At 36.9% G+C, this 25,927-nt stretch overlaps 1 protein-coding gene across 1 annotated transcript in view; it reads left to right on the top strand.

Annotated features, from left to right (window-relative positions):
- The window catches only part of KCNH7 (potassium voltage-gated channel subfamily H member 7), a 453,269-nt gene that overhangs the window by 333,576 nt on the left and 93,766 nt on the right, over window positions 1-25,927 (top strand). The window contains exon 6 of the mRNA XM_059927175.1: window positions 4,435-4,649. Coding sequence (XP_059783158.1) covers window positions 4,435-4,649 — 215 coding nt within the window. The remainder of the gene's footprint in view (window positions 1-4,434; window positions 4,650-25,927) is intronic.

Below are 25,927 nucleotides of genomic sequence, written 5' to 3'. Positions count from 1 at the left end.
TTAAAAAAAAACCAGAATAGAGTAACAGTTTAGAAAGGTTTTCCACTAGTAAGTAAGAGAAGCTAAAACACAGATTGCAATAAAGTAATATTCTGAGGCCAAATCTTAGTGTGGTGTGTATTGGCCAGTGGTTTCTCAGCCCTATCAGACTAATGTCCCCTCATTTCAACTTTTTGTTATACTCGTTTTACTATCCTGAAATGACGTTCAGAGATGATTTAACCTATTTCTAAAAGATCAACATTATTCCTTAACTTTAATTTAAAGGAGGAGTTAAAAGGAAAGCAGTTTATAATAAAATATTTCTCTCAATATGTTAATGTTCAAATATAACTACAAGGCATAATGTGATAATCAGAAATAAGAAAAAAATTTGGTTTTAAGAACATTAAAGACATGATAAAACAGTCCATATAAGTACTGGCTAAAATGATAGAGCAGGAGTACTGAGGGATAACAAAGTAAAAACCACTATTGGAATAAATAATGACAGATTGGACTTATTTATATATAAATTTTTAAAATAGTAAATAATCAAAATTAAATTATGAATAAAACCAAAATCAACTGGGGAGAAAGTGAGACAGTGTGATATCCTCAAAAATGAACTGGCCCTTGGTTTTAAGTGTAATGTCAAAATGATTCCCTATGGGATAACATGCAATGCAATAGTAATGCATTGCACAGGAGAAAGAAATCCCACTAAACATCAGGATGTATATTTATCCTCCAGTACTTAAAAAAGACCTTGCAGACCATATGCCTTCATAAGCAATGGGAACTAGAAGATGGATTAGAAGAAGAAATGGCAATCAAGACATTATGGAGAACACAGACATAAAGAAAAAAACTAGTGGTTACCAGTGGGCAGAAAGAAAGGGGGAAGGGGCACGATAGGGGTATGGGATTAAGCGATACAAACTACTCTATAAAATAAATAAGCAACAAGGATATATTGTACAGCAAAGGGAAATAGAGCCATTATTTTGTAGTGTGGAGTATAATTTATAAAAATATTGCATCACTATGTTGCATACCTGAAACTAATCTAATATTGTAAACTGACTATACTTCAATAAAAAAGACATTATGGAGACATTGTGGCAGATCTATAGGGAGTTCTTAAATCATTCCAGGTGTTTATTTTTTACCTAAACACTAATACAGGCTTTTTTTTGTTGTATCATACATCATTTTACATATACAGGAGATCAATAATATAAAATATTTTAGCAGAAATTTTATTAATGATTTTAGGTGTGATTCCTATCATTGTCTGCAAATTTAATAATATTTGGTTCCAACATTGTTTTAAGAAGACTCAGATATCTTCATTTACATGTTTGCATGTGACAGCTACAAACACAGACTGTAACCTGAAGTCCGAAATTTTGTATTGGCAACTCAAATAACACAAGTAGTGTAGCTCCAAGTGATTTGGTTTTCCAAAATGGTGAACAACTTTTGGTAAAGTTATGAACAAAAAAAAGTAAAAATCTTTATTCTATCTGGCACCTGTGGCTCTGAAAGTTTCAGTGTATATTAAAATATGTGAAACAAGTTCAAGACTCAGATCATTATAAATAGGCTTTTCACCTACATGAATGCCCTTTGGGACATCCGGGTCAATTTTTCATGGTGAGAGAATAGACACCTCCCATCACTGTAACTAACAAAAATTCCCCCACAGATGCCTCTAGGGTGAAGTACTGTTACAGTTGAGATTACTTGCTTATCAGTGCAGCCAATTCAGTGGAGTTTATTTGAAGTGGTCACAAGGACAAGCAAAGTACATATAACACTGCCTTTCTGTGTTAACATCACAGATAATCCATATTTTTACCCAATTTTTTAACAACTCTGTAGGCCATCTGCTGCAAAAGTCCAATATATAGAAGGATAATAGAGAAAGAGGATTGAAAAGTGTGCTTAAGGGTTTGAAATACAATTTAACTATATACCTGAGCTCGGTGTTATATAGTCTCATGTAAATATCCCTGTGTGCAGTAAAGTCACCTAAGCAGAGAAAATATGACATTAGAGTTGGGAAAAAGACAATATCTAAGAAATCTGAAGTCCTAGAATATTTTACAATTTTAAATATTAAGATATAGGCTGGGAATGTAGCCATAGAATGATACAAGATAAAAAACACTATCTAGGATATGTTACAAAAGTAGGGCTTCCCTGGTGGCGCAGTGGTTGAGAATCTGCCTGCTAATGCAGGGGACACGGGTTCGAGCCCTGGTCTGGGAAGATCTCACATGCTGCCCAGCAACTAGGCCCGTGAGCCACAACTACTGAGCCTGCGCGTCTGGAGCCTGTGCTCCGCAACGAGAGAGGCCACGATAGTGAGAGGCCCGCGCACAGCGATGAAGAGTGGCCCCCGCTTGCCGCAACTACAGAAAGCCCGTGCACAGAAACGAAGACCCAACATAGCAATCAATCAATCAATCAATCAATTAAAAAAAAAAAAAGACTCCTCATTTCCTCCTCTTCCCCTTTAAAAATGAAAAAAAATTGTATCAGAAACTTTGAAATATCTTTGTTTCATCTTGATTTAGATAATAGAAACATTAAAAAAAAAAAAAAAAGTAAATTAGTGATGTGTATAGGAGAGTTTTACAAAGAATGGGGTTTCTCATAGACCTATCTGAAAGCTAGATTAATTTGGTAGCTTTGGGCTCTTATTTCTCTTCTTGTCATATAAATAGAAAAGAGAGTGAGAATCTATATTCAAATGAGAACATACTGGGAAATAAATGCTCAGAGAACTTAGTGACATTTTTTACATGGATAGACTTGGCCGTCATCATAGATAAAACTCCGAGAATGAACAGAAATGCACCTCAAGGAACACAGGGTTTCCTACATAGATAAAAAATCTCTTAAAATCATTTCAATATTTTATAATAACCAAATATCAGTATAAACTTTTATAAACGAATATAGTGTGATTTTCCTCCAGGGTGAATATGAACTAAATGATGGGTATTTTTTTTTTTCTTGGATTATATTTGATCTGAGTTGATTGACGGCGGTGGTCCAAAATACACAATCTATAAATTTCATTTTCAAGGGTTTATACCTCACTTGGTGCATAAAGCACATTTTGATCTCCAAAATGTGATAGTTTCATTCTGAACAGGGGATAAAAATAGCATAAGGCAAAATGTGCTGACTAGCAAGTTCATTCATGCAATTTGCATGTTTCAAGCACTCTCCAGGCAGAAAGTTAATGGCTGTATAGCACTCGTGGGCTCAGGATTTGTATAAAAGTCTTCCTCATGCTAATTTTTAAGAGCTACATAATGGTATAAGTAATATTACCAATTGTATAAGAAACTCTTTGGAGCATTTCTTGACTCTCTATAAGCAACAGACAATAGGTTCATCTCAAAAGAAGATGTAGCTGGTCAGTGTACTTAACCGCAACTAAGGGGCCCAGGGTCTTGGCAGAGTGCCAGATTGTCTTCGTAAGAAAAGAATGTGAGAAGTGACTAGCGTTGGTCAAAGAGTCCAAATTTCCAGGAATAAGATCTGGGTATCTAATGTATGGCATGGTTAAAAAAAAAAAAAAAAGATGTAACCAGGTGCTACCAACCCCAGACAAGTCTTATTTACCCAACTACGGTCACTTCAATTTTAAGTTATGTTTGCCAAAGCATTCTTCTGCTATGTTTTTTTTTCCCTCAAAAAGTGGTCAGCCTTAAATCTAAATAAAAGGGAAAAAAAGAAAAGAAAGATTTAAAAATCCCACATAGGAGCCAAATTTTTCAATACAGTCCACAACACACACACACACACACACACACACACACACACACACCCATACACACAAATGACATTTGTCCTTCTCAATGTTACCTGAAATTCCTGTCTGGACTTAACTCTTTTAGAATCTCTGGGAAGCATCTCATACAGGTAATAGAAGCATATGAAGAATGCAACTGGCTTGTCACTTGTTATGGCACAGAGAAGGGAGTAATACGAATTGGAGCAGGCTAGTCAGCTATTCAGAAGTTTCATGGCCAACATGATTGTAACCTTCCTTGAATAATTCCTAAATTAAAAAGTCCTTCCTTGAATAATTCTTAAATTATAAAAAAAGAACTTCTTGAGAAACTTTGAAAGTAGAATTTAGCCAATAATAGGGAGTAGAGTTCATTCTTTTATTCCAGCCTTTAATTAAAGAAGCCAGTTAACAGCTAAAGCTGTCATCTGCTCTCTGGGTGCACACCTAGGGCACCATCTTATCCTTGGATACTCACATGCCGGTCCATATGGCAGATGGTGAACAGGTATCAGCCAGCTGCATTTAGTCACATCTGAATCAGGGTCACAATGGTCATGGATTACTAACAGGTCATTCAAGACCATCTCTTTCTTAATTTTTCCTGATATTGCTTTTACAAATACTTTCCAATTTTTTAGGGCCTTTTAATCATATCAAGTCAAGCCTCCTGGGATCCACGTCGGATTCAAACCTCAACAAATACAGCACCATTAACAAGATTCCACAGCTCACTCTGAATTTTTCAGATGTCAAAGCTGAAAAAAAGAATACATCCCCTCCTTCTTCAGATAAAACCATTATTGCACCCAAAGTTAAAGATCGAACACACAATGTGACAGAGAAAGTTACCCAGGTAGGACACGATTTTACTATCAATTTTAACTGTTTTTAAAGTTATTTTCTGCACCATAAAACTCATTCCTTTTCCTATGAATGACTATTAAGAGAGGTAAGCCATTTATTTGCACTCCAATTTATCTCAGATGTTGGGTGACCCTCTAATGTAATAGATAAATAAAACTACAGACTATGATTTTATCTATTACAAGACTAAGCAAAAATGGGCTGGCTTGGTTTTCTTGTTCCTTTTGTTGCAGAAGTGGTTAACCAGCTATTCATGTTTGGGCATTTATTGTTTTGCTGCCAACTCTTGCATTATTAAAGCATGTTTTTTTTTTAAATATAATGGATGTGTCTATGGAAGGTTTAGGCAACTAATTGGGATTTACTCTTAACTGTGGCCCTCTTTTTGCACTTACACTACTAAGTAGAGTCAGGTATAAGTCAGTGGAATTGGGGAAAAGAACTGTCTGAGTTGATGAAAAGTCAGAGTGAAACAATACATTTCACAGGAACGATATTTCATTGTTTTTTTAAAAAATATTGCAAGTTGAACTAAGGTAAAAAGGTACTGTCTAGCAAGAGTCCTGTTTTAAAGAATAGAGAAAAATGATTTGCATTTATTATATCAAAATACCAACCTAAGCAGTACCCAGCTTTTGCTTACAATGCACTTACATCGTTGGGAATTCATGAGTCTAAAATTTGTGCCAAGTAAACAGTTTTTGGTTTTTTACAAACAATTTAACCTAGTATATTTGCTTAGCAAATCTTTTTATAAACGGTCACAACATAAAGATAAACTTGACCCCAATCTCTATCCCAAGCATTTAAGATTTTACATTAATAAAGTTTTTTGTAATTGTAAACACTACAAACAACACTATAGCAGTTTGTAAATAATGTCTTAAATGGGAGCTAAAATAGCTATGTAAAGACCATGAGTCAGTTGTAAATAGACCTGAATAGTCTCTATTTATTTGAGATGAGAGATTATACCTGCCATACTCAAATATATATTTTGATATTTATGTAGTAATGAGGTTTTCTACCCTTGGCATTTTGTTTTTCTTAACTTATACTTAGTAAACTGGGCCTAACAGTGGTCAATGAATAGTCTACGGTTATTTGTGTTGTACTGACACCGTTTTGATAGCTTTGAATTTTACTTGCAATTAACTCAAAAATTATATTATTTGTAGACCATAATCATCATATGGATATATAGAAAGTAAGAGATTTTAGTAATTGCACAGTAGACTGGTTGCAGATATTAGGGTCAGGGTTCTGCCAGTAGCGTGAGTAAAGTAGTCATGGTAGCACAGCAGGCGTGGTAGGGGCTACAGGGACTTACAGAGCCCAGAGTCCCTCCTGAGCAGCTAGCTGCCCCTCAGCTCCAGCTAACTGTGGTCATGCAAGAATGCTTGACCAATGTTTTCAAGTCTTCCAATTTTAAAAAGAATCTAGAAATCCAGAATTTAAGATAAACTCTTTATTTCTAAAAGTTGGCAAACTAATTCAAAATGCTTTTATAGGCCAAACCAAACATACCTAAGGCCTGTGGGCAGCCAAGTTTGATCTTTGCAGAGTTTTCATGAGCTTGGTTCACTACAGGGCCTACCTTATCCTGCCACATTCAGCAGGTCCACTGTGCCGGGAGGAGATGAATGTACACATGGATTAGAGGTGGCACCTGTACTGGGACTTTCTGAGCCTGGTGAGAGGAAACATTTATACAAATAGCCCTAATGAAATCATGGTGTTAAAGAATACAGGAACACAGGTCGAGGGAAAGTAATTATACTTTAAGGGAGGAATTTTCAGAGAAGAAAAACAGATGAGATGGGACATTTAAGACGGATCCAGAAGGTTATTTATCAAACTGGGTAGTGAGTGATGATTAAAAGCATAACTCAGAGTCGCATGCACTTGTGCTTTAATTCTGGCTAAGTCATTTATTGTGACAATGAGGCAAGTTTTAGTGATGACAAGACTTATTTCTCAGTGTTGATATAAGAATTAAATAGAATGATGTGTGGGAAGTGTTCATCAAGGTGCTATGTACATGGCAAGCAACATCAACCATTATTCTGTTTATTAATGTTCTTGTATGACTTCCCCTGGCCCTCCTCACCATCGCTGCAGGATCCTTTTATCCACACCCTGCCAAGACCTAGTAAAACACCTGGCAAAGCAGAGTTCATGAAACGTTTACTGAAGGAAGGAAGGCAAGAGAAGTTGACCAAGCAGACAAGGGAAGGGGTGAGAATCCCAGGCAGAGAAAACAGCAAGAACAAAGTTGTAGAGGCACAAAAGTCCAAGTGCCTTCTCACAACAAGTAGGTTCTTGAGCCAGGGAGTTGCTAGGCTGGGCAGGGGCTTGTTACAGATTGGGGAGCTGCTGGAACTTTCCCCTCTAGATGGTTCTTCAATACCTTTCTCCTCAAGTGCCTTGGGGGTTTGAGTAAAATGCAACAGCTGCCATCAAAAGGTGAGCGTTCTTTTAAGGTCTCATGCTTTCTCTTTAAAATCCCTCTGACTTTCATATTTAACTCCATAACATTACAATACTTGTTTTAACATTTTTTTTTAATTTTTTTTTTAATTTTTATTTTTTATATTTTTTTTTATTTTTGGCTGTGTTGGGTCTTCGTTTCTGTTCAAGGGCTTTCTCTAGTTGCGGCGAGCAGGGGCCACTCTTCATTGCGGTGCGCGGGCCTCTCACTATTGCGGCCTCTCTTGTTGCGGAGCACAGGCTCCAGACGCGCAGGCTCAGTAGTTGTGGCTCACGGGCCTAGCTGCCCCGCGGCATGTGGGATCTTCCCAGAACAGGGCTCATACCCGTGTCCCCTGCATTAGCAGGCAGACTCTCAACCACTGCACCACCAGGGAAGCCCTGTTTTAACATTTTAAAAAATGTTTAAAACTATTACTTACCACTGAGGCCCACAACAAAGCCCCATAGTTTTCCTACGGTTTCTTATACTTCACCCAAATCATCATGGAGTGCCCCTCCCCACAGTCTCTGAACTACCCCACTTGGGGGAGCAGGCAAAAGGCCTTTTGAAGGTGCTGGAAGATTAGAACTGAATCTTGTTTTATAAAGGATCACTTTTTTTAACAATGTAAAAGATACAGTGAGAGGAAGGAGACTCTGGAGACAGAACACTTAAGTAGCTATGGTTCTGGCCAGAAATGATGAGGGACTGGAAAAAGATTGAGACCGGAAACTAGAAAGAAGGGGATCTGTAGGCTCGCTCTATCTTCTTTTTAGGTCCCCTTTAGCTCTTAGCAGCAAACCTTCCAGTTGTCAACATGTCAAACCAAACAAGGTGGAGATCAAATACTGAGACATTCCTCCTGCAAACGTAGCCTCTGGAAATTTTTTTTTTTTAATTTTTTTATAACAATATCCAGGGGAGGAACATGGGAGTTTTTTTGTTTTTTTAATTAATTAATTAATTAATTAATTAATGGCTGTGTTGTGTCTTCGTTTCTGTGCGAGGGCTTCCTCTAGTTGTGGCAAGTGGGGGCCACTCTTCATCGCGGTGCGCGGGCCTCTCACTGTTGTGGCCTCTCTTGTTGCGGAGCACAGGCTCCAGACGCACAGGCTCAGTAGTTGTGGCTCACGGGCCTAGTTGCTCCGCGGCATGTGGGATCTTCCCAGACCAGGGCTCGAACCCGTGTCCCCTGCATTGGCAGGCAGATTCTCAACCACTGCACCACCAGGGAAGCCCCTGGAAATTTTTTTAAGCACTTGAAAGCAGAGCGAGCCTATAACTATTTTCTCATTTAGTGTTTGTGAAGTTTCCTGATTGTAGCTATCTCTGGAATCCCCATATTCACAACATATAGTATCACTTGCCCCCTAGTCTCTAGAAATAATTTTGTAGTGACTCAGAAACTTTACTATTCCCTTTGTTAGGACTACGTGGAAATCCTCCTTGTCAAGATATTCTCAACATATTTGCTGTAGGCAGCCAGCAGTATTTTCTTTATCTAATGTTCTAATATGTTTTATTCCCTTGATGGACTTGTATGGTAGTCCTTTTTTTCAAAAGATATCAGGGTTTTGTTCATCAATCATTCAATAATGATTTTTAAACACTCCTCTGAGCACAAACAATAGAGCAGACATCAAGAAAAAAAAAAGGCATAAATGAAAGAAACAATTCATCTCTGCTCATGTTACGCTTTCTCACCATTTGGATCTTATCTCTATTGTACTTTCGCTAATTATTAATTAGCCGGTTCGTTGTTTGCCTCCCCAGCTAGATTGAGCTTATTGAGCAGGGACCATGTTGCTATCCATTCATCTATTCATTCATTCATGCGTCTGTGTATTTTTTTATTCACTCAACAAGCATTTATTGAGAGCTAGTATGTACAGTGTTAGGTTCCGGGAATTCATATTAAAAGGCAAATTCTCTGCCTTCAAGAAGTGAGGGAGACAGACAAGTTCAGTACATGGGCATTGTAATGCAGTGTGAAGTATTACACTATAGGTAAACTCAGAGAGCAGAGAGTGCTGGGAGAGGAAACATTGCCTATATTGGGAGGTTGGGGTGGTGATTGAGAAATATAAACTCTTAGATGAGTTTTGAAACTTGAGAATTTTCTGAGATTGTGAGTTAGAATCTGGAGTGGGGCACACTTGGGAAACTGTAAGTACCAATGGATGAATGAAGCATGAGGTGTTTGTATTACTAGAGCCTAACGTAAGACACAGCACCTAAGAATCTTAAAAGATTCAGAAATGGACCACCAAAGGTGTTGGAGAGAATTAAGCAAGAGTAAATCTGTGGGTAAAAAATTCCCAAGGCAAATGCTTGCCTTCCAAACTCTTCCCTCAGGCAAGGTTCTCATTCTTGCTGTTTTTTTAGGTCCAAAGATTCCTTTCAGTGGCTGGTCTGAGAGGCCAAACTTCTGCATGCATCAGCTGTTTATGTCATATTCCATCTGACCTTCTCTATTCATTGAAGGAAGTAGAAAATAACTCTCAGAGGATGTGGGGTTTTTTTTCCTTAACTACAATCCAGCTGGTACAGGCAAATGTGTAGTAGGGTCCACTTTGGGGAAGTGGGGCCTTGGTTGGATAATTACTACCAAATTCCAGTGGGGTGATGGAGAGAAAACAATGAATTGGAAGAAATGTGTGGGTGAAGAGCAAAGATCTGCTTTCACCATGCGATTGCAGTTCTCAGTAAAGGATCAAATTCTTGGCTATATCTGCCCCCTTTTAAAGAAAAGTAAACCAAACTTTTGTACTCTCATATGATTTCATTATTTCTGAGGCTAGTTCTAGTTCAGATGTTATGCTAAGCTTTAGGATAAAATGTATCATTTTGTTGTCACATTCAGCTCTTACAAATTTTGCACTAGATCACTCTCCCTAGATAGGCATAAGAATGTCAGAAGGTTTAAGAAGATGGCATTGTGGGTTTCAAATCTTTATTGGCCAGTCACATAAGGCTCTATCAGTCAGTGCTGTAACAGAATGCAAGTCATAGAAGCCTGAGTGAAATCACTTTAAGCAAAAAATGAAAGGAGGAGGGTCAGCTTATAGGGTCACATAACCGAAAAGTGCAGGGGCAGGTCTGCTTTGGGCCACAGCTACATTCATTGTTTGAACAGCTGATGACATTCTCTCCTTCTCTCAGCCTTGCTTTCTTCTGTATTGACTTCATGCTACATCTGATGGAAGCAAGGTCCTTAGACTCTCCTGTCTTACATAATACTCACAGTTGGTGATCTGATGGGAAGGGCTTTCTCTCCACCAATGTCCATATCAATTCCCCAGATAGTGGACTCTGAGTGGCCAACTTGAGTCCTGTGCCCAGCCTTGTGGTGGAAGAAGTGTAGCCCTTGACTGCGGACCACACCAGAAAAAAGCAGTGGGGAAGGAAGGGCTCTAAGGAAGGAAAACAAAACAACAGTGGCCCATTGTGTAGATGAAGATAAGAATTCAGACTAACAGCATCACACAGACACACACACACTTAATAAATGCACATTATATGCTGGGTAGGCTCTAGAGACACAGAAGTATAAAACCTAGTACCAGTATTCAAGGGGTTATAAACTACTTGGAGAAAAATATTACAGCAACATGTAATAATAGCATTTGCAAATGCTAATATAATAAGTACTACAAGATCATATTATGAAACTAAAGGTAGTTTGAGTTTCCTTTATATACAGTACTGGCCAAATTATGAGCAAATAGTTCTGCAACTTATTATTTTACTACTTAAAAGGAATGTCTAGTGAACTTAATAGAAACCCATATTGTGGTCATCAGAAAGACGTATGATGAAGAAGAGAATTACTACTAGTCCACAACTATAGTTTTCTTATAGCTTTACTAAGGAGAATACTCAAAATAATTAGTTTTGGGAGTAATCACTAAGAGACTTAGGTCACAAGAGAGAAATTTCTGAATGTTTAAAAGGCCATATAATTTTGAAATCTACATAGAACCTACCTTAAACCTAAAATAAGTTCCCATTATTTGGGATTTATTTAAGTATATTATTGGCGTGAAAATAGAATTATGATAGATTTAATAATAGGTGACACTGATTGAGCATTTACTACGTGCCAGGCTCTATGCTAAGTGGTTTAACAGATTATCAATTTTAATCCACATAACACTCCTATGAGTTGGTACTATTATTATCATCTCTAGTTCATAGAAGAGGAATCAAGCTTAGGGGGAAGGAAGCAACTTACCTAGGTCACACAATAGATGATGAAAGTCGGCTTCAGACTGAGATCATCTGACTTGAAGAGTGAAGATCTTAATCTCTAAAGTACATCCTCTTTAATTCTGTTCTGTTTTCCTATCTGTCCCCTAAATCTACTCAGAAGTTAGCATGGCATTGGGAAATACCTGTAACATTTGGCTGTATGGCAAAACATCCTAATCTAAATGTTTACTAGTAACTGATTAGAGAAGTGAGTCTACAGAAATAAGGAAGAGAATGTGGTATATTTTCTCTAAAACTCCTAAAACTCTGCAAAAAGCAGCTGAATAAAACCATCATTAAGGATGATTTATCTCTTGTTTAAGTTCATATCCCATTTTTCTTTTTTTTTGTTTAACATCTTTATTGGAGTATAATTGCTTTACAATGGTGTGTTAGTTTCTGCTTTATAACAAAGTGAATCAGCTATACATATACATATATCCTCAGATCTCCTCCCCCTTGCGTCTCCCTCCCACCCTCCCTATCCCACCCCTCTAGGTGGTCACAAAGCACCGAGCTTATCTGCCTGTGCTATGCAGCTGTGCTTCCCACTAGCGATCTATTTTACATTTGGTAGTGTATGTATCTCCATGCCACTCTCTCACTTCGTCCCAGCTTACCCTTCCCCCTCCCCATGTCCATTCTCTACGTCTGCGTCTTTATTCCTGTCCTGCCCCTAGGTTCTTCAGAACCTTTTTTTTTTAGATTCTATATATATGTGTTAGCATACGGTATGTGTTTTTCTATTTCTGACTTACTTCACTCTGTATGACAGACTCTAGGTCCATCCACCTCACTCCAAATAACTCAATATCATTTCTTTTTATGGCTGAGTAATATTCCATTGTATATATGTGCCACATCTTCTTTATCCATTTATCTGTTGATGGACACTTAGGTTGCTTCCATGTCCTGGCTACTGTAAATAGAGCTCAATGAACATTGTGGTACATGACTCTTTTTGAATTATGGTTTTCTCAGGGTATGTGCCCAGTAGTGAGATTGCTGGGTTGTATGTTAGTTCTATTTTTAGTTTTTTAAGGAACATCCATACTGTTCTCCATAGTGGCTATATCAATTTACATTCCCACCAACAGTGCAAGAGGGTTCCCTTTTCTCCACACCCTCTCCAGCATTTATTGTTTGTACATTTTTTGATGATGGCCATTCTGACCAGTGTGAGGTGATACCTCATTGTAGTTCTGATTTGCATTTCTCTAATGATTAGTGATGTTGAGCATCCTTTCATGTGTTTGTTGGCAATCTGTATATCTTTGGAGAAATGTCTATTTAGGTCTTCTGCCCATTTTTGGATTGAGTTGTTTGTTCTTTTGATATTGAGCTGCATGAGCTGCTTATAAATTTTGGAGATTAATCCTTTGTCCGTTGCTTCATTTGCAAATATTTACTCCCATTCTGAGGGTTGTCTTTTCATCTTGTTATGGTTTCCTTTGCTGTGCAAAAGCTTTTGAGTTTCATTAGGTCCCATTTCTTTATTTTTGTTTTTATTTCCATTCTTCTATGAGGTGGGTCAAAAAGGATCTTGCTGCTGTGATTAATGTCATAGAGTGTTCTGCCTATGTTTTCCTCTAAGAGTTTTATAGTGTCTGGCCTTACATTTAGGTCTTTAATCCATTTTGGTTCATTTTTGTGTATGGTGTTAGGGAGTGTTCTGATTTCATTCTTTTACATGTAGCTGTCCAGATTTCCCAGCACCACTTATTGAAGAGGCTGTCTTTTCTCCATTGTATATTCTTCCTTCCTTTATCAAAAATAAGGTGACCATATGTGTGTGGGTTTATCCCTGGACTTTCTATCCTGTTCCATTGATCTATATTTCTGTTTTTGTGCCAGTACCATACTGTCTTGATTACTGTAGCATTGTAGTATAGTCAGAAGTCCTGGAGCCTGATTCCTCCAGCTTTGTTTTTCTTTCTCCAGATTGCTTTGGCTATTCGGGGTCTTTTGTGTTTCCATACAAACTGTGAAATTTTCTGTTCTAGTTCTGTGAAAAATGCCATTGGTAGTTTGATAGGGATTGCAATGAATCTGTAGATTGCTTTGGGTACAATAGTCATTTTCACAATGTGGATTCATCCTATCCAACGCCATGGTATATCTCTCCATCTGTTTGTACCATCTTTAATTTCTTTCATCAGTGTCTTATAGTTTTCTGCATACAGGTCTTTTGTCTCCTTAGGTAGGCTTATTCCTAGGTATTTATTCTTTTTGTTGCAATGGTAAATGGTTCTCTTAATTTCTCTTTCAGATTTTTCATCATTAGTGTATAGGAATGCAAGAGATTTCTGTGCATTAATTTTGTATCCTGCTACTTTACCACATTCATTGATTAGCTCTAGTAGTTTTCTGGTAGCATCTTTAGGATATTCTATGTATAGTATCATCTCATCTGCAAACAGTGACAGCTTTACTTCTTCTTTTCCAATTTGTATTCCTTTTATTTCTTTTTCATCTCTGATTGCTGTGGCTAAAACTTCCAAAACTATATAGAATAATAGTGGTGAGAGTGGACAACCTTGTCTTGTTCCTGATCTTAGAGGAAATGGTTTCAGTTTTTCACCATTGGGAACGATGTTGACTGTGGGTTTGTCATATATGGCCTTTATTGTGTTGAGGTAAGTACCCTCTATGCCTACTTTCTGGAGGGTTTTTATCATAAATGGGTGTTCAATTTTCTCGAAAGCTTTTTCTGCATCTATTGAGATCATCATATGGTTTTTATCCTTCAGTTTGTTGATATGGTCTATCACATTGACTGATTTGCATATATTGAAGAATCCTTTCATTCCTGGGGTAAACTCCACTTGATCATGGTATATGCTCCTTTTAATGTGCTGTTGGATTCTGTTTGGTAATATTTTGTTGAGGATTTTTGCATCTATGTTCATCAGTGATATTGGCCTGTAGTTTTCTTTCTTTGTGACATCTTTGTCTGGTTTTGGTATCAGGGTGATGGTAGCCTCGTAGAATGAATTTGGAAGTGTTCCTCCCTCTGCTATATTTTGGAAGAGTTTGAGAAGGATAGGTGTTAGCTCTTCTCTAAATGTTTGATAGAATTCACCTGTGAAGCCATCCGGTCCTGGGCTTTTGTTTCTTGGAAGATTTTTAATCACAGTCTCAATTTCAGTGCTTGTGATTGGTCTGTTTATATTTTCTATTTCTTCCTGGTTCAGTCTCAGAAACTTGTGCTTTTCTAAGAATGAGTCCACTTCTTCCAGGTGGTCCATTTTATTGCCATATAGTGGCTTGTAGTAATCTCTCATGATCCTTTGTATTTCTGCACTGTCAGTTGTTACTCCCCCTTTTTCATTTCTAATTCTATTGATTTGAGTCTTCTCCCTTTTTTTCTTGATGAGTCTAGCTAATGGTTTATCAACTTTGTTTATCTTCTCAAAGAACCAGCTTTTAGTTTTATTGATCTTTGCTGTTGTTTCCTTCATTTCTTTTTCATTTATTTCTGCTCTGATCTTTATGATTTCTTTCCTTCTGCTAACTTTGCGATTTTTTTGTTCTTCTTTCTCTAATTGCTTTAGGTGTAAAGTTAGGTTGTTTCTTTGAGGTGTTTCTTATTTCTTGAGGTAGGATTGTATTGCTGTAAACTTCCCTCCTAGAACTGCTTTTGCTGCATCCCATAGGTTTTGGGTCATCGTGTTTTCATTGTCATTTGTTTCTAGGTATTTTTTTATTTCCTCTTTGATTTCTTCAGTGATCTCTTGCTTATTTAGTAGTGTATTGTTTAGCCTCCATGTGTTTGTATTTTTTACAGATTGTTTCCTGTTATTGATATCTAGTCTCATAGCGTTGTGGTCAGAAAAGATACTTGATACGATTGCAATTTTCTTAAATTTACCAAGGCTTGATTTGTGACCCAAAATATGATGTTTCCTGGAGAATGTTCCATGAGCATTTGAGAAGAAAGTGTATTCTCTTGTTGGGGGATGGAATGTCCTATAAATATCAATTAAGTCCATCTTGTTTAATGTATCATTTAAAGCTTGTGTTTCCTTATTTATTTTCATTTTGGATGATCTGTCCATTGGTGAAAGTTGGGTGTTAAAGTCCGCTACTATGATTGTGTTGCTGTCGATTTCCCCTTTTATGGCTGTTAGCATCTGCCTTATGTATTGAGGTGCTCCTATGTTGGGTGCATAAATATTTACAATTGTTATATCTTCTTCTTGGATTGATCCCTTGATCATTATGTAGTATCCTTCTTTGTCTCTTGTAATAGTCTTTATTTTAAAGTCTATTATATGTGATATGAGAATTGCTACTCCAGCTTTCTTTCAATTTCCATTTGCATGGAATCTCTTTTTCCATCCCCTCACTTTCAGTCTGTATGTGTCCCTAGGTCTGAAGTGGGTCTCTTTTAGACAGCATATATACGGGTCTTGTTTTTGTATCCATTCAGCCAGTCTATAACTTTTGGTTGGAGCATTTAATCCATTTACATTTAAGGTAGTTATCGATATGTATGTTCCTATGACCATTTTCTTAATTGTTTTGCGTTTGTTATTGTAGGTCTTTTCCTTCTTTTGTGTTTCTTGCCTAGAGAAGTTTCTTTAGCATTTGTTGTAAAGCTGGTTTGGTGGTGCTGAATTCTCTTAGCTTTTGCTTGTCTGTAAAGGTTTTAATTTCTCCATTGAATATGAATGAGATCCTTGCTGGGTAGAGTAATCTTGATTGTAGGTTTTTCCCTTTCATCACTTTAAATATGTTTTGCCACGCCCCTTTGGCTTGCAGAGTTTCTGCTGAAAGATTAGTTGTTAACCTTATGGGGATTCCCTTGTATGTTATTTGTTGTTTTTCCCTTGCTGCTTTTAATATTTTTTCCTTGTATTTAATTTTTGATAGTCTTATTAATATGTGTCTTGGTGAGTTTCTCCTTGGATTTATCCTGTTTGGGACTCTGCACTTCCTGGACTTGATTGACTATTTCCTTTCCCATATTAGGGAAGTTTTCAACTATAATCTCTTCAAATATTTTCTCAGACCCTTTCTTTTTCTCTTCTTCTTCTGGGACCCCTATAATTCGAATGTTGGTGCGTTTAATATTGTCCCAGAGGTCTCTGAGACTGTTCTCAATTCTTTTCATTCTTTTTTCTTTATTCTGCTCTGTGGGAGTTATTTCCACTATTTTATCTTCCAAGTCACTTATCCGTTCTTCTGCCTCAGTTATTCTGTTATTGTTTCCTTCTAGAGAATTTTAAATTTCATTTATTGTGTTGTTCATCATTGTTTGTTTGCTCTTTAGTTTTTCTAGGTCCTTGTTAAACGTTTCTTGTATTTTCTCCATTCTATTTCCAAGATTGTGGATGCTCTTTACTATCATTACTCTGAATTCTTTTTCAGGTCGACTGCCTATTTCCTCTTCATTTGTTTGGTCTGGTGGGTTTTTACCTTTCTCCTTCATCTGCTGTGTGTTTCTCTGTCTTCTCATTTTGCTTAACTTACTGTGTTTGGGGTCTCCTTCTCGCAGGCTGTAGGTTCGTAGTTCCCGTTGTTTCTGGTGTCTGCCCCCAGTGGCTAAGGTTGTTTCGGTGGGTTGTATAGCCTTCCTGGTGGAGGGGACTGGTGCCTGTGTTCTGGTGGATGAGGCTGGATCTTGTCTTTCTGATGGGCAGGACCATGCCCAGTGGTGTGTTTTGGGGTGTCTGTGACCTTATTATGATTTTAGGCAGCCTCTCTGCTAATGTGTGGGGTTGTGTTCCTGTCTTGCTAGTTGTTTGGCAGTAGGTGTCCAGCACTGTAGCTTGCTGGTCGTTGAGTGGAGCTGGGTCTTAGCATTGAGATGGAAATGTCAGGGAGAGCTTTCGCCGTTTGATATTACATGGAGCTGGGAGGTCTCTGGTGGACCAATGTCCTGAACTCGGCTGTCCCACATCAGAGGCACAGGCCTGACACCCAGCCAGAGCATGAATACCCTGTCAGCCACACGGCCAGGTACGTGGGCAGTTTCTTGCCTTTTGGGTAGTCTGAGGTCTTCTGCAGCATTCAGTAGGTGTTCTGTAGGAGTTGTTCCACATGTAGATGTATTTCTGTGTATTTGTGGAGTGGAACGTGATCTCTATGTCTTACTCCTCCACCATCTTGAAGGTCTCCCCATATCCCATTTTTCTTAAGCTAATTTTTGATTAGGATGGAAATTGTTTTTTATTGGTGGCATGCCACTTGGATGCAGGAAAAGCAAAATTACACTGATATTGCTGATATAAAGAGCTCAAAATATTAGCTTTTCACTTTTCACTGAACTTTGTCCATGTAAATATGCTCATTATCTCTTCATGTGATTCAGTGTTTTCAATTTATACTTACTTTTGACAGAAATCCAAAACAATATTTGTAATTCAGTACTTCTTTAGAAATGGAGATTGATTTGTAATGGAGAGATAGTATTGATTTCATATTATTAGCTAATGTTTAAAATTATAAATGTGTGTAATTTGTGTATATCAATTATACTTCAATAAAGCTAAAGAAATTATATATCATCTCAGGTAAATAGTACAAACTTTCTTAATGCTTTCTGTAGTTTCCCTCAAGCTAGATAAACTTATTCTTAAATTTTCTTCCATGACAGTATTAAAAGATATCTTCTAGATGCAACTACAAATTAAAAATACTTTTCAATAATAATGTCATTTTAATTATGACTCCAATTCAGACTCTGACACCAGCTGGGTGTTCTACAATTCATATCAATTCTGACACTATCTACCCAGAGATAGCATCAGAGGCCACAGATTAAAGGCTCAGTCCCTCAAGACTGCCCCCCACTTCAGATGTCAATTGCAATACAAGTATCACCTGTGCTTCTGACCAACTGGCTTTAAATTGAAGGCTCCCATGACCCTCTCCTTCAGTTAGGTTAACTTGCTAGAGACTCACAGAATTCAGGAAACCTGTTTACTCACTAGAGTATTACAAAAGATATTAAAGGATACAAATCAACAGCCAGATGAAGAGATACATAGGGTGAGATCCTGAATGAAGGAGCTTATGTCCCTGTGGTGCTTGGGCCCAGCATGATGGCACAAGGAAGAGTTCTGTTTCACCAGCCTGGAAGCTCTCAGAACCCCCTCCTTTTAGGGTTTTTATTGAGGCTTCATTACATAGGCATGATTAATTAATTCATTGGCTATTGTCTATGGATTCAACCTCCAGCCCTTCTCCCCTCCCTGGAGCTCAGCAGTGGGACTGACAGTTCCAACTGTTTAATCAAGAGGTTGATTCCACTGTTGACCAACCCCCATCCTTAGTTGACTTAGAAGCTTTCCAAAAGTCATCTCACTGACATAACAAAAGACACCTTATCTCTCTCAGCATTTAGGAAATTCCAAAAATTTAAGAGTTCTGTGCCAGGAATGGGGACTAAGACCAAATATATATTTCTTATTATAAATCACAATATCACAGTCATGAATTAAAAATAACACTTAATTGAAAAGTCTATTTTTTCAACAGTTATTTTTATAAAGTCTCATTGATTCTTCACTCTTGAAATTCCAAAAATCAACATTCGCAATACTTCTACAGTATGATTTAAATGTTTTCCTAAACCTCATTTTTTGCCTAAACTAAGTATCCAGCAAACCTCAATAAAACTGTACAGATCATCTTGAACTGCCAAAAATAGTAACAAACACAAAATTCCAAATTAATTTGAAATGCAATGCAGGAGTCCAAAATTGCCTCTGAACACTTCCAATTTAATGTGACATTAATATTTCATCTATTATCTTACTGTTATTTATAGAATACCATCAAACTTGGTTCAGCAAAACAGAAATCACCATCCAATATTTTCCTCCTATTCTGGATTTGGTCTATATCTATACATGCAAATTGAAATGAAAAACAATATATGTGGATACTGCAAGTAGGAGTAAAGCACATTCATCAGGATAATTATTGATTCAATCTTTGTGAGTGCTTACTAAATGTAAGTCAAAGTGTTATGTACAATGGTGATACAAAAATGTGTAAGTCAACGTCCTTGCCTTTGGGGGCCTTTGATTGAATACAAAGCTTTGATCTTTGAGATATTGGATTATGTTTTCTAGTTCTCTCTGGTCAAATAAATATATAATCTAGTGAATGATGAGGAAAAGGTAAAAACTATAGACATGTAAGTAGCAATTGACTACTGCAAACATGTTGTCTGCTATATACATATTAAACGTAAAATAAGGATGTTATTTTGAAAACACGTGTGTAATTTTAAAAAGTAAAAGATTAACTTTCTATTTTCACTAATTACTATATGCACATCAAAATTCATCACTTGCTGACATATTTGAAATTAAAATAAAGTTTCTTTCCAGTTTTAAAAATCTTAATTAGCTCAAAAGTTATACTTCTCTATATTCTAAATGGTGAAGGAATTACATCCCTGGTAGCCACTGACTAAGAACCATAGCTTGTAAAGCAAGCATTTATGTACAAATTGCTTTTAAAAAGCACCTGTTTGGTTTTGTACATTCATCAGACATTTTTAAATGAAAGGAGGAAAAATACCCCTTTCCTTTAAAAGTTCTGTCAGCCAAAGAAACCAGATTGAACATAGATGCTTGAAATAAAGAAGTAAAATACCAGTGGTCAGAATAGACAGGTAAAAATAATTTAGCTTAGCATACATAGCAATAGCCTGGTTGCTATGGCAACCAAGACAAAGATTGCAGTTATCTGTTGCCAAGATGGTTCAATTTTTATCCCCCCAGTCAGTACAAGCCTTGGGTTAAAGTCAAACTCTGGAGCAGAAAGGAAGCACTGGACAGAGAGTTCCTTTGTTCTTTTGCCCTCATGGCCTAGGGGTTGGGACAAACATAGCTCAAGGTGGGTTGCCTAATGAGAGTGGGCAGAAGCAGTAAATTTTTCATGTTTCACAGGATGAGAATTAAATATTTTTATCAGGTATGGAAATTCAGAGCAGACATGGCATTTTCACACACCCAAGCAACCCAAGGTCTTGTAATGTTACGTAGCTGTGGACTGTTCCTTGAGTTAGGAAGTGAATTCAACCATGGAATCTAATTTGAAGGAAATCCCAAATAAGAAAGTAAAATAAAATAAAAGGTCTCATTGGTTATCTTGGTGGTGAAATTGTGAGTAATATATTTTCCTCTTTAGCTCTCCTTCTCTGTATTGTGCTAATCTCATTTATAATGGAAAATATGTAGTTAGATATAAACCCACTAAAACTCAATTGCTCCGAAAGAGTTCATTAAAAAGCAGTTAATCTTCACAGAATTTTAAAATTTAAAGGACACTTAAATATCATCTTGCCTAGGTTTTTGGTTTATTTTTTAAAACTCTTTGATCAATGGAATCATCTGGAACTAAATCTCTCTCTCTCTCTATGTGTCCTCCCACCCCCTGGAAATTCAGTAATGTTCAATGGAGCCTGAGGATTGTGAATTTTTAACAATTCTCATTCCATTTGCAGCCTCTACTCCCACATTATTAAGATCAGGCAAATTTGGGAAACATGGGTGTAGCCCAATCTTTCCATTCTGCCTGTAAAGTTAAAGCTGAAAAAAGAACCCAGTAGAGACCTAGAGTTTGTACTTCCTCATTGTTATTGTACATTATCACTCTTTCCATAGATTTCTCAATGAGGTAACTGGTTCAGTTATATATTCGTATGATGTTTTAATTACAGTGTATTTGTTTTTTAAATAAAAACGTGTTAAAGCTTACTTACACAACTCATATTGGAGAAGCAGGCTTACTTCCATAGGGGAGCTACTGAGTTCAGGGAAAGGTACTGCCATATTGATTTCTTGTGTAAACCCTCTAAGAAACAATGTCCATTTAAGAGTTTGCCTAGGCCAGAGTGCTTCAAGTGTCTTCCTCAAAACATTGGTCTCACAATTGTTTCCTAGAAGAAGGTTTTCTTAGTCAAGTAATACCTGCTCCCCCAAGAAATTAACATGGCAAATTAACACAATAAAAGTTCTGTGAAGTCCTAAATTAAAGAAATCGGAAAAAAAATTTTACCTAACACTTCTCGAACATTTTTGATGACAGAATTCATTTTTAATTTGCCTTTTTCTTTATATAACATCTATTGATATCCTGAATTCATATTTGAGGAAAGATTTTTTAGGAAATACTAGCCTAGACAAAATGTTTTTTCACAGATAACTGTGAGCACTATATGTTCAACTCAAACATGGATGTGTTAGAAGTTTTTAAATTTTTAAAAGAAAGAGGGTTAGGGCAGTCTTGACGTAATACTGGTGGGAAGGAGGTGGTACATTATAGGAAGTACATTTTTCTTCCTTGTTTTAGTGAAGTCCACTCAGGTTTTTTTCCTAACAATGTACCAAATATAGAACTCAGTACAGAAGAGCTGGAAAAAATACCATGTATATTTCCTTCTCTGTTCTAAATACCATGCTTATTTCCTTTTCTGTTTTAAATATTGGTTACAAGTATACCTGTACTTTGAAGCCTACTCTTTTAGATTCAGTTAGGTAGAAATGGAAAAACGTGGGATGCAGGGTCATACATAAAAAGTGTCTAAGTCTTTCTTCTGAGAGTAGCATAGCTAAAGCTGGCCATAGAGCTGAGAATGGAAAAAACCTCTTTTTCTGCCCCTTGTCCCAGTGTCCTGAGGTTGGTGGCACTAAGGATATTACTGTAATGGTGGGAACAGAGACAAGGTGGTCTGTGGTGTGAGAACCAGGGCACATAATCATGCTATTTTCCATACTTCCTTGGCTCCTTTATTTCCTATTGGTGTCTCAGTTCTCCTTTTCAGATGTGGCAGAAAATATTAAAAAAGGATCTGCAGCCAGATCTAGTTTCTGGTGCCTGTTGATCCTTCTTTCACTTGAAGTGAAGAGTCAAGCTGAGAAATCCCTATACCATTATGAGGAACACAGGCTTAATTTTCAGGTCACGGCAACAACAGTAGGTGAGACTGAGCAACGAAAGCCAAAAGGGAAAAAGAATGTATTGATAGTAGAGAGGAATATTTTAGTGCTGTTTCTTGGTTGACTGGCAGCTGTCAGTTGAGCTGTACAATCCTGTTTCAGGTGGTAAGCTGTCATTTGTAAATTATGCCCATAGCTATATCCATTATTCATGGGTCGGTATTGGAAAAGAATGATTTCGGGCGCCTAAGTGTTCCTACCTGCAGGCACCTGAATTACTTCCAAAATTGACTACTCTATTACCTGTCATGCCCTCTCATTCTTTTTCTACCACTGTTTGATCCTACCAGCCTGCTTTTTGTTTCCAGTGAAGAAAGACTTCTCCTTTCCTTTTCCTAGCTTTCTGCCTTAGAAATGAATGAATAAATTCTGATGAACAGAGAACTTTAATGCTAGTAAATGAACAACTGCAAGCATGAGATTTCAGTATAAGGTTAACTTTAAAAAAAAAAAAAAAAGTATTTTCCAAAGAATAAGTATTACTGTCCACTCTACACAATCTATTACTTAAAAGTGAGTAAAAACTAAGGCATGAACTGCTGGATATTTAAAAAGAGAGCGTTCATTACCATATTTTTGCATTTTAGAATTGTTTTATATTGTTTTTATAATAAAGTAGAATAACCCCTCAGCTTAGTCTTCTGATTAGCCATTTTAAGATTTTGAATATGTTTCTTACACAGATTACCCCAAATTTGTCTGCATTTTGAATCCAAACTACTCCTTTAGAATTATTAAGGTAGAAAGGGGAAAACCATCAGTGTGCAGGGAGGTTGAAGGAGTCTCGCTTTGAAGGCAGTTTTGTTCCATCCTGAATCGTGAAACTCCCTTTTTTTAAGTTCAGGGAAAACAACAGAGATACAGGTTCCTGAGTTCCTATTTCATTTCCATGCAGTGATCTTCTCTGGTGTATCAAACTGCCAAGAAAAGAATTATCCCACGTTGGATAAATTAGGGTTCATCCTAACAGTTGTGGTCTCTCTGGTTTCTTTGCCCTGTTACTGACTTGGCAATAAAGAAAAAATAGAATGTAATAGAGAGAAATACTCTAGTGCTGTTTTGAAGGAAACCTCCTTTATAAAATATAATACTTGTCAATGCGATTGTTCCATTAGTCTATTATCTGCCTCAGGTATAGGACAGAAAATTAACTTCGTGGGGAAGCAAACAACTTTTTTAACACAGTCACTGAAATTTAAACTGATATTACTCTTTCGTTCTGAGAATATTCTCAGAAAAAAGAATCTAATGCTATTTTTGTGCCAACAGGTTCAAATGTAAAATTTATATTAATTGTCGAGAAGAGACACAATATACAAGAACATAAAAAAGCAACAAAGAAAGCGGTGAACTTCTGTGTCTTAAGAAATTGTTTTTATCATTGAAAGAAAGAATTCCTAAATGTTATCAAGAACAGTAATTCATATTGCAGAACCTCTTTCATTGTATGTAAAATTGAAGCTCATATCAAAAGACCATAGCAAAACACAGAAATATATGCCTCATGAATGGAGGAAATAACCTGATTTAGGCAGCATGGCCCATTGTCCACAGTATTTGAAGAGGTTACAGTGTAAAGTTTTGAAATTATTGGTTTTAATGGAAGACTTTTATTAAAATATTTTTGATGTAGTTAACACACACACATCTCTGTTTCCCACCCATATGGAATGTTAAATTATCTACTTTAAAATCTATAAAATTCAAGAATGAAATTTGAAAACATATTAAGATCAGAAATATACTTTGTTATTTGTTCTGAATTCTATTTTTATGTCCATAGCTGATGGAGAGTTAATTCCTTATTAATAGGAGCCCTTCCTCATCCCCAACTCTTGAGAATAAACTCAGAGCACAATTATTAGCACATGACAGTTTTAGGAATTTTAAGTTACAACATGTGAAAATTAACCTGCTAGTAGTTGAGATATAATTATATTCAACTGGCACTTGATATTCAGTTTGTGTTCCAGAAAGCACTAAGAACAGACTTTGAAGTTTGCAGGGAAATATTTATTTTAGTGTAGTTATCCAGTAGAGGAAGGAAAGATTCCTGATTAATCTATATAAAGCCCAGGAGAACTGCTTCTGCAGCATTTTTAATTTCCCAAGGTTCTGTAGCTGTACAAACTAACAGACCAATAACATCATTCTGTTCTCTTGCTTTGGCTTAATGCTTAACCTTAGTGACCTGCTGCACACCTTGATTCTGGTTCAACCTGTGAGATTAATGTATTTATTTACAAGTACTGGAATTGTTTGAAACAGTTATTCCCAACACTATCTTAGAAAACTTTAATGGGTAAATTCATTTTTGGGGCTAGAACCCACATGAACTAACTTTAATATATACTTTGGAATCAACTTTTCTCATCTTCCTAGAAAGCAAACACACACACACACACACACACACAAACACACACACTCTCTCTCTGTAGAAGACATTTGAATATTCCCTCTCCCGAAAGCCCTCTTACACTATGTGTGCTTTACCACTTTCCTGCAAGCACATACTGTCTGCTCTGTGCAAACTGTCTCCTTTAAGTTTCACTTGCCCTGCTTATGACAAGACCTGGAGGTTTGTTTGCAGTGATCCTTAGACTTACAATATAACCATCCTTTTCTCTGTATATCAAATCCTACCCATTTCTGAGATCCATATCATCTCCAGGTAAATTTGTCAGGCTTCCCAGCTTGCATTGACCTCTCCCATCTTTTATCTAAGAATACTTGGTTTATTTTCACACAACTAAATGATTTATTTCCACGATGCTTTGTATTTCCTGGTAAATGGATAAATGATAGATAGATTGATAGATATATAGATATTTGTGTATATGCGTGTTTATGAGTTTCTTTCATCTTCCTAACTATACCTTGAGAAATAGAATTTATCACATCTTTTAAAAATATACCCCAAAGAACCTAGCACACTGATCATTTGGTAATCAGACTAGACTAGATAAAATGTCATTTATGTGGTACATTCTTTGTATGCACAAGAGAAGATTCTAACTTCTGATAATGCTTTTTGGTAAGAAGGAATAAGGACCTCATATGTCCATTCATTTAACATTATTGAGTTCCTTATAAGTTCCAGGCAGGTCAAATAAGACACATGAAAGTTAACTGTATTCCTCCTTTTATATACTCTGTCTTTTTTACCAATGAGGAAAGAGGCAGGAAATGATAGGGAGTCTGTGTGCTGGACAGCACACCTTGAGGTGGAACAGTCTGGGCTTAACTGAAAGAGGCTGAGACTCTGATACCATTAGTTTCTGAGTGGAGATAGAGAATGTTACCTGAATTCAAATACCAGCCCCCATCACCTAATAGTGCCAATGTTCTAGGCTACACTGTTTGATCCTTCTTTGTCTTGGATCCTTAATTAGCATATAAGTAGGGATAATATCTTTCTTGTTGTAGGCACTCATTAATGTTTAGTGTCAGGTCCAAGGCATTCTCCAGATACATGTGGAGTGCCTACTCTGATAGGACACTGTGTTAGAAAGTCTGGTTACAATGGTGACATGTCCCTGCCATCCCATCAAGTGGGCAAAAATAGAAACATTAACAGAACCC

Source organism: Balaenoptera ricei, chromosome 7, assembly GCF_028023285.1.
Source record: "Balaenoptera ricei isolate mBalRic1 chromosome 7, mBalRic1.hap2, whole genome shotgun sequence".
Taxonomy (NCBI): domain Eukaryota; kingdom Metazoa; phylum Chordata; class Mammalia; order Artiodactyla; family Balaenopteridae; genus Balaenoptera; species Balaenoptera ricei.
The sequence above is the reverse complement of the archived record's forward strand: the minus strand, read 5'-3'. Positions and strand labels throughout refer to the sequence as shown.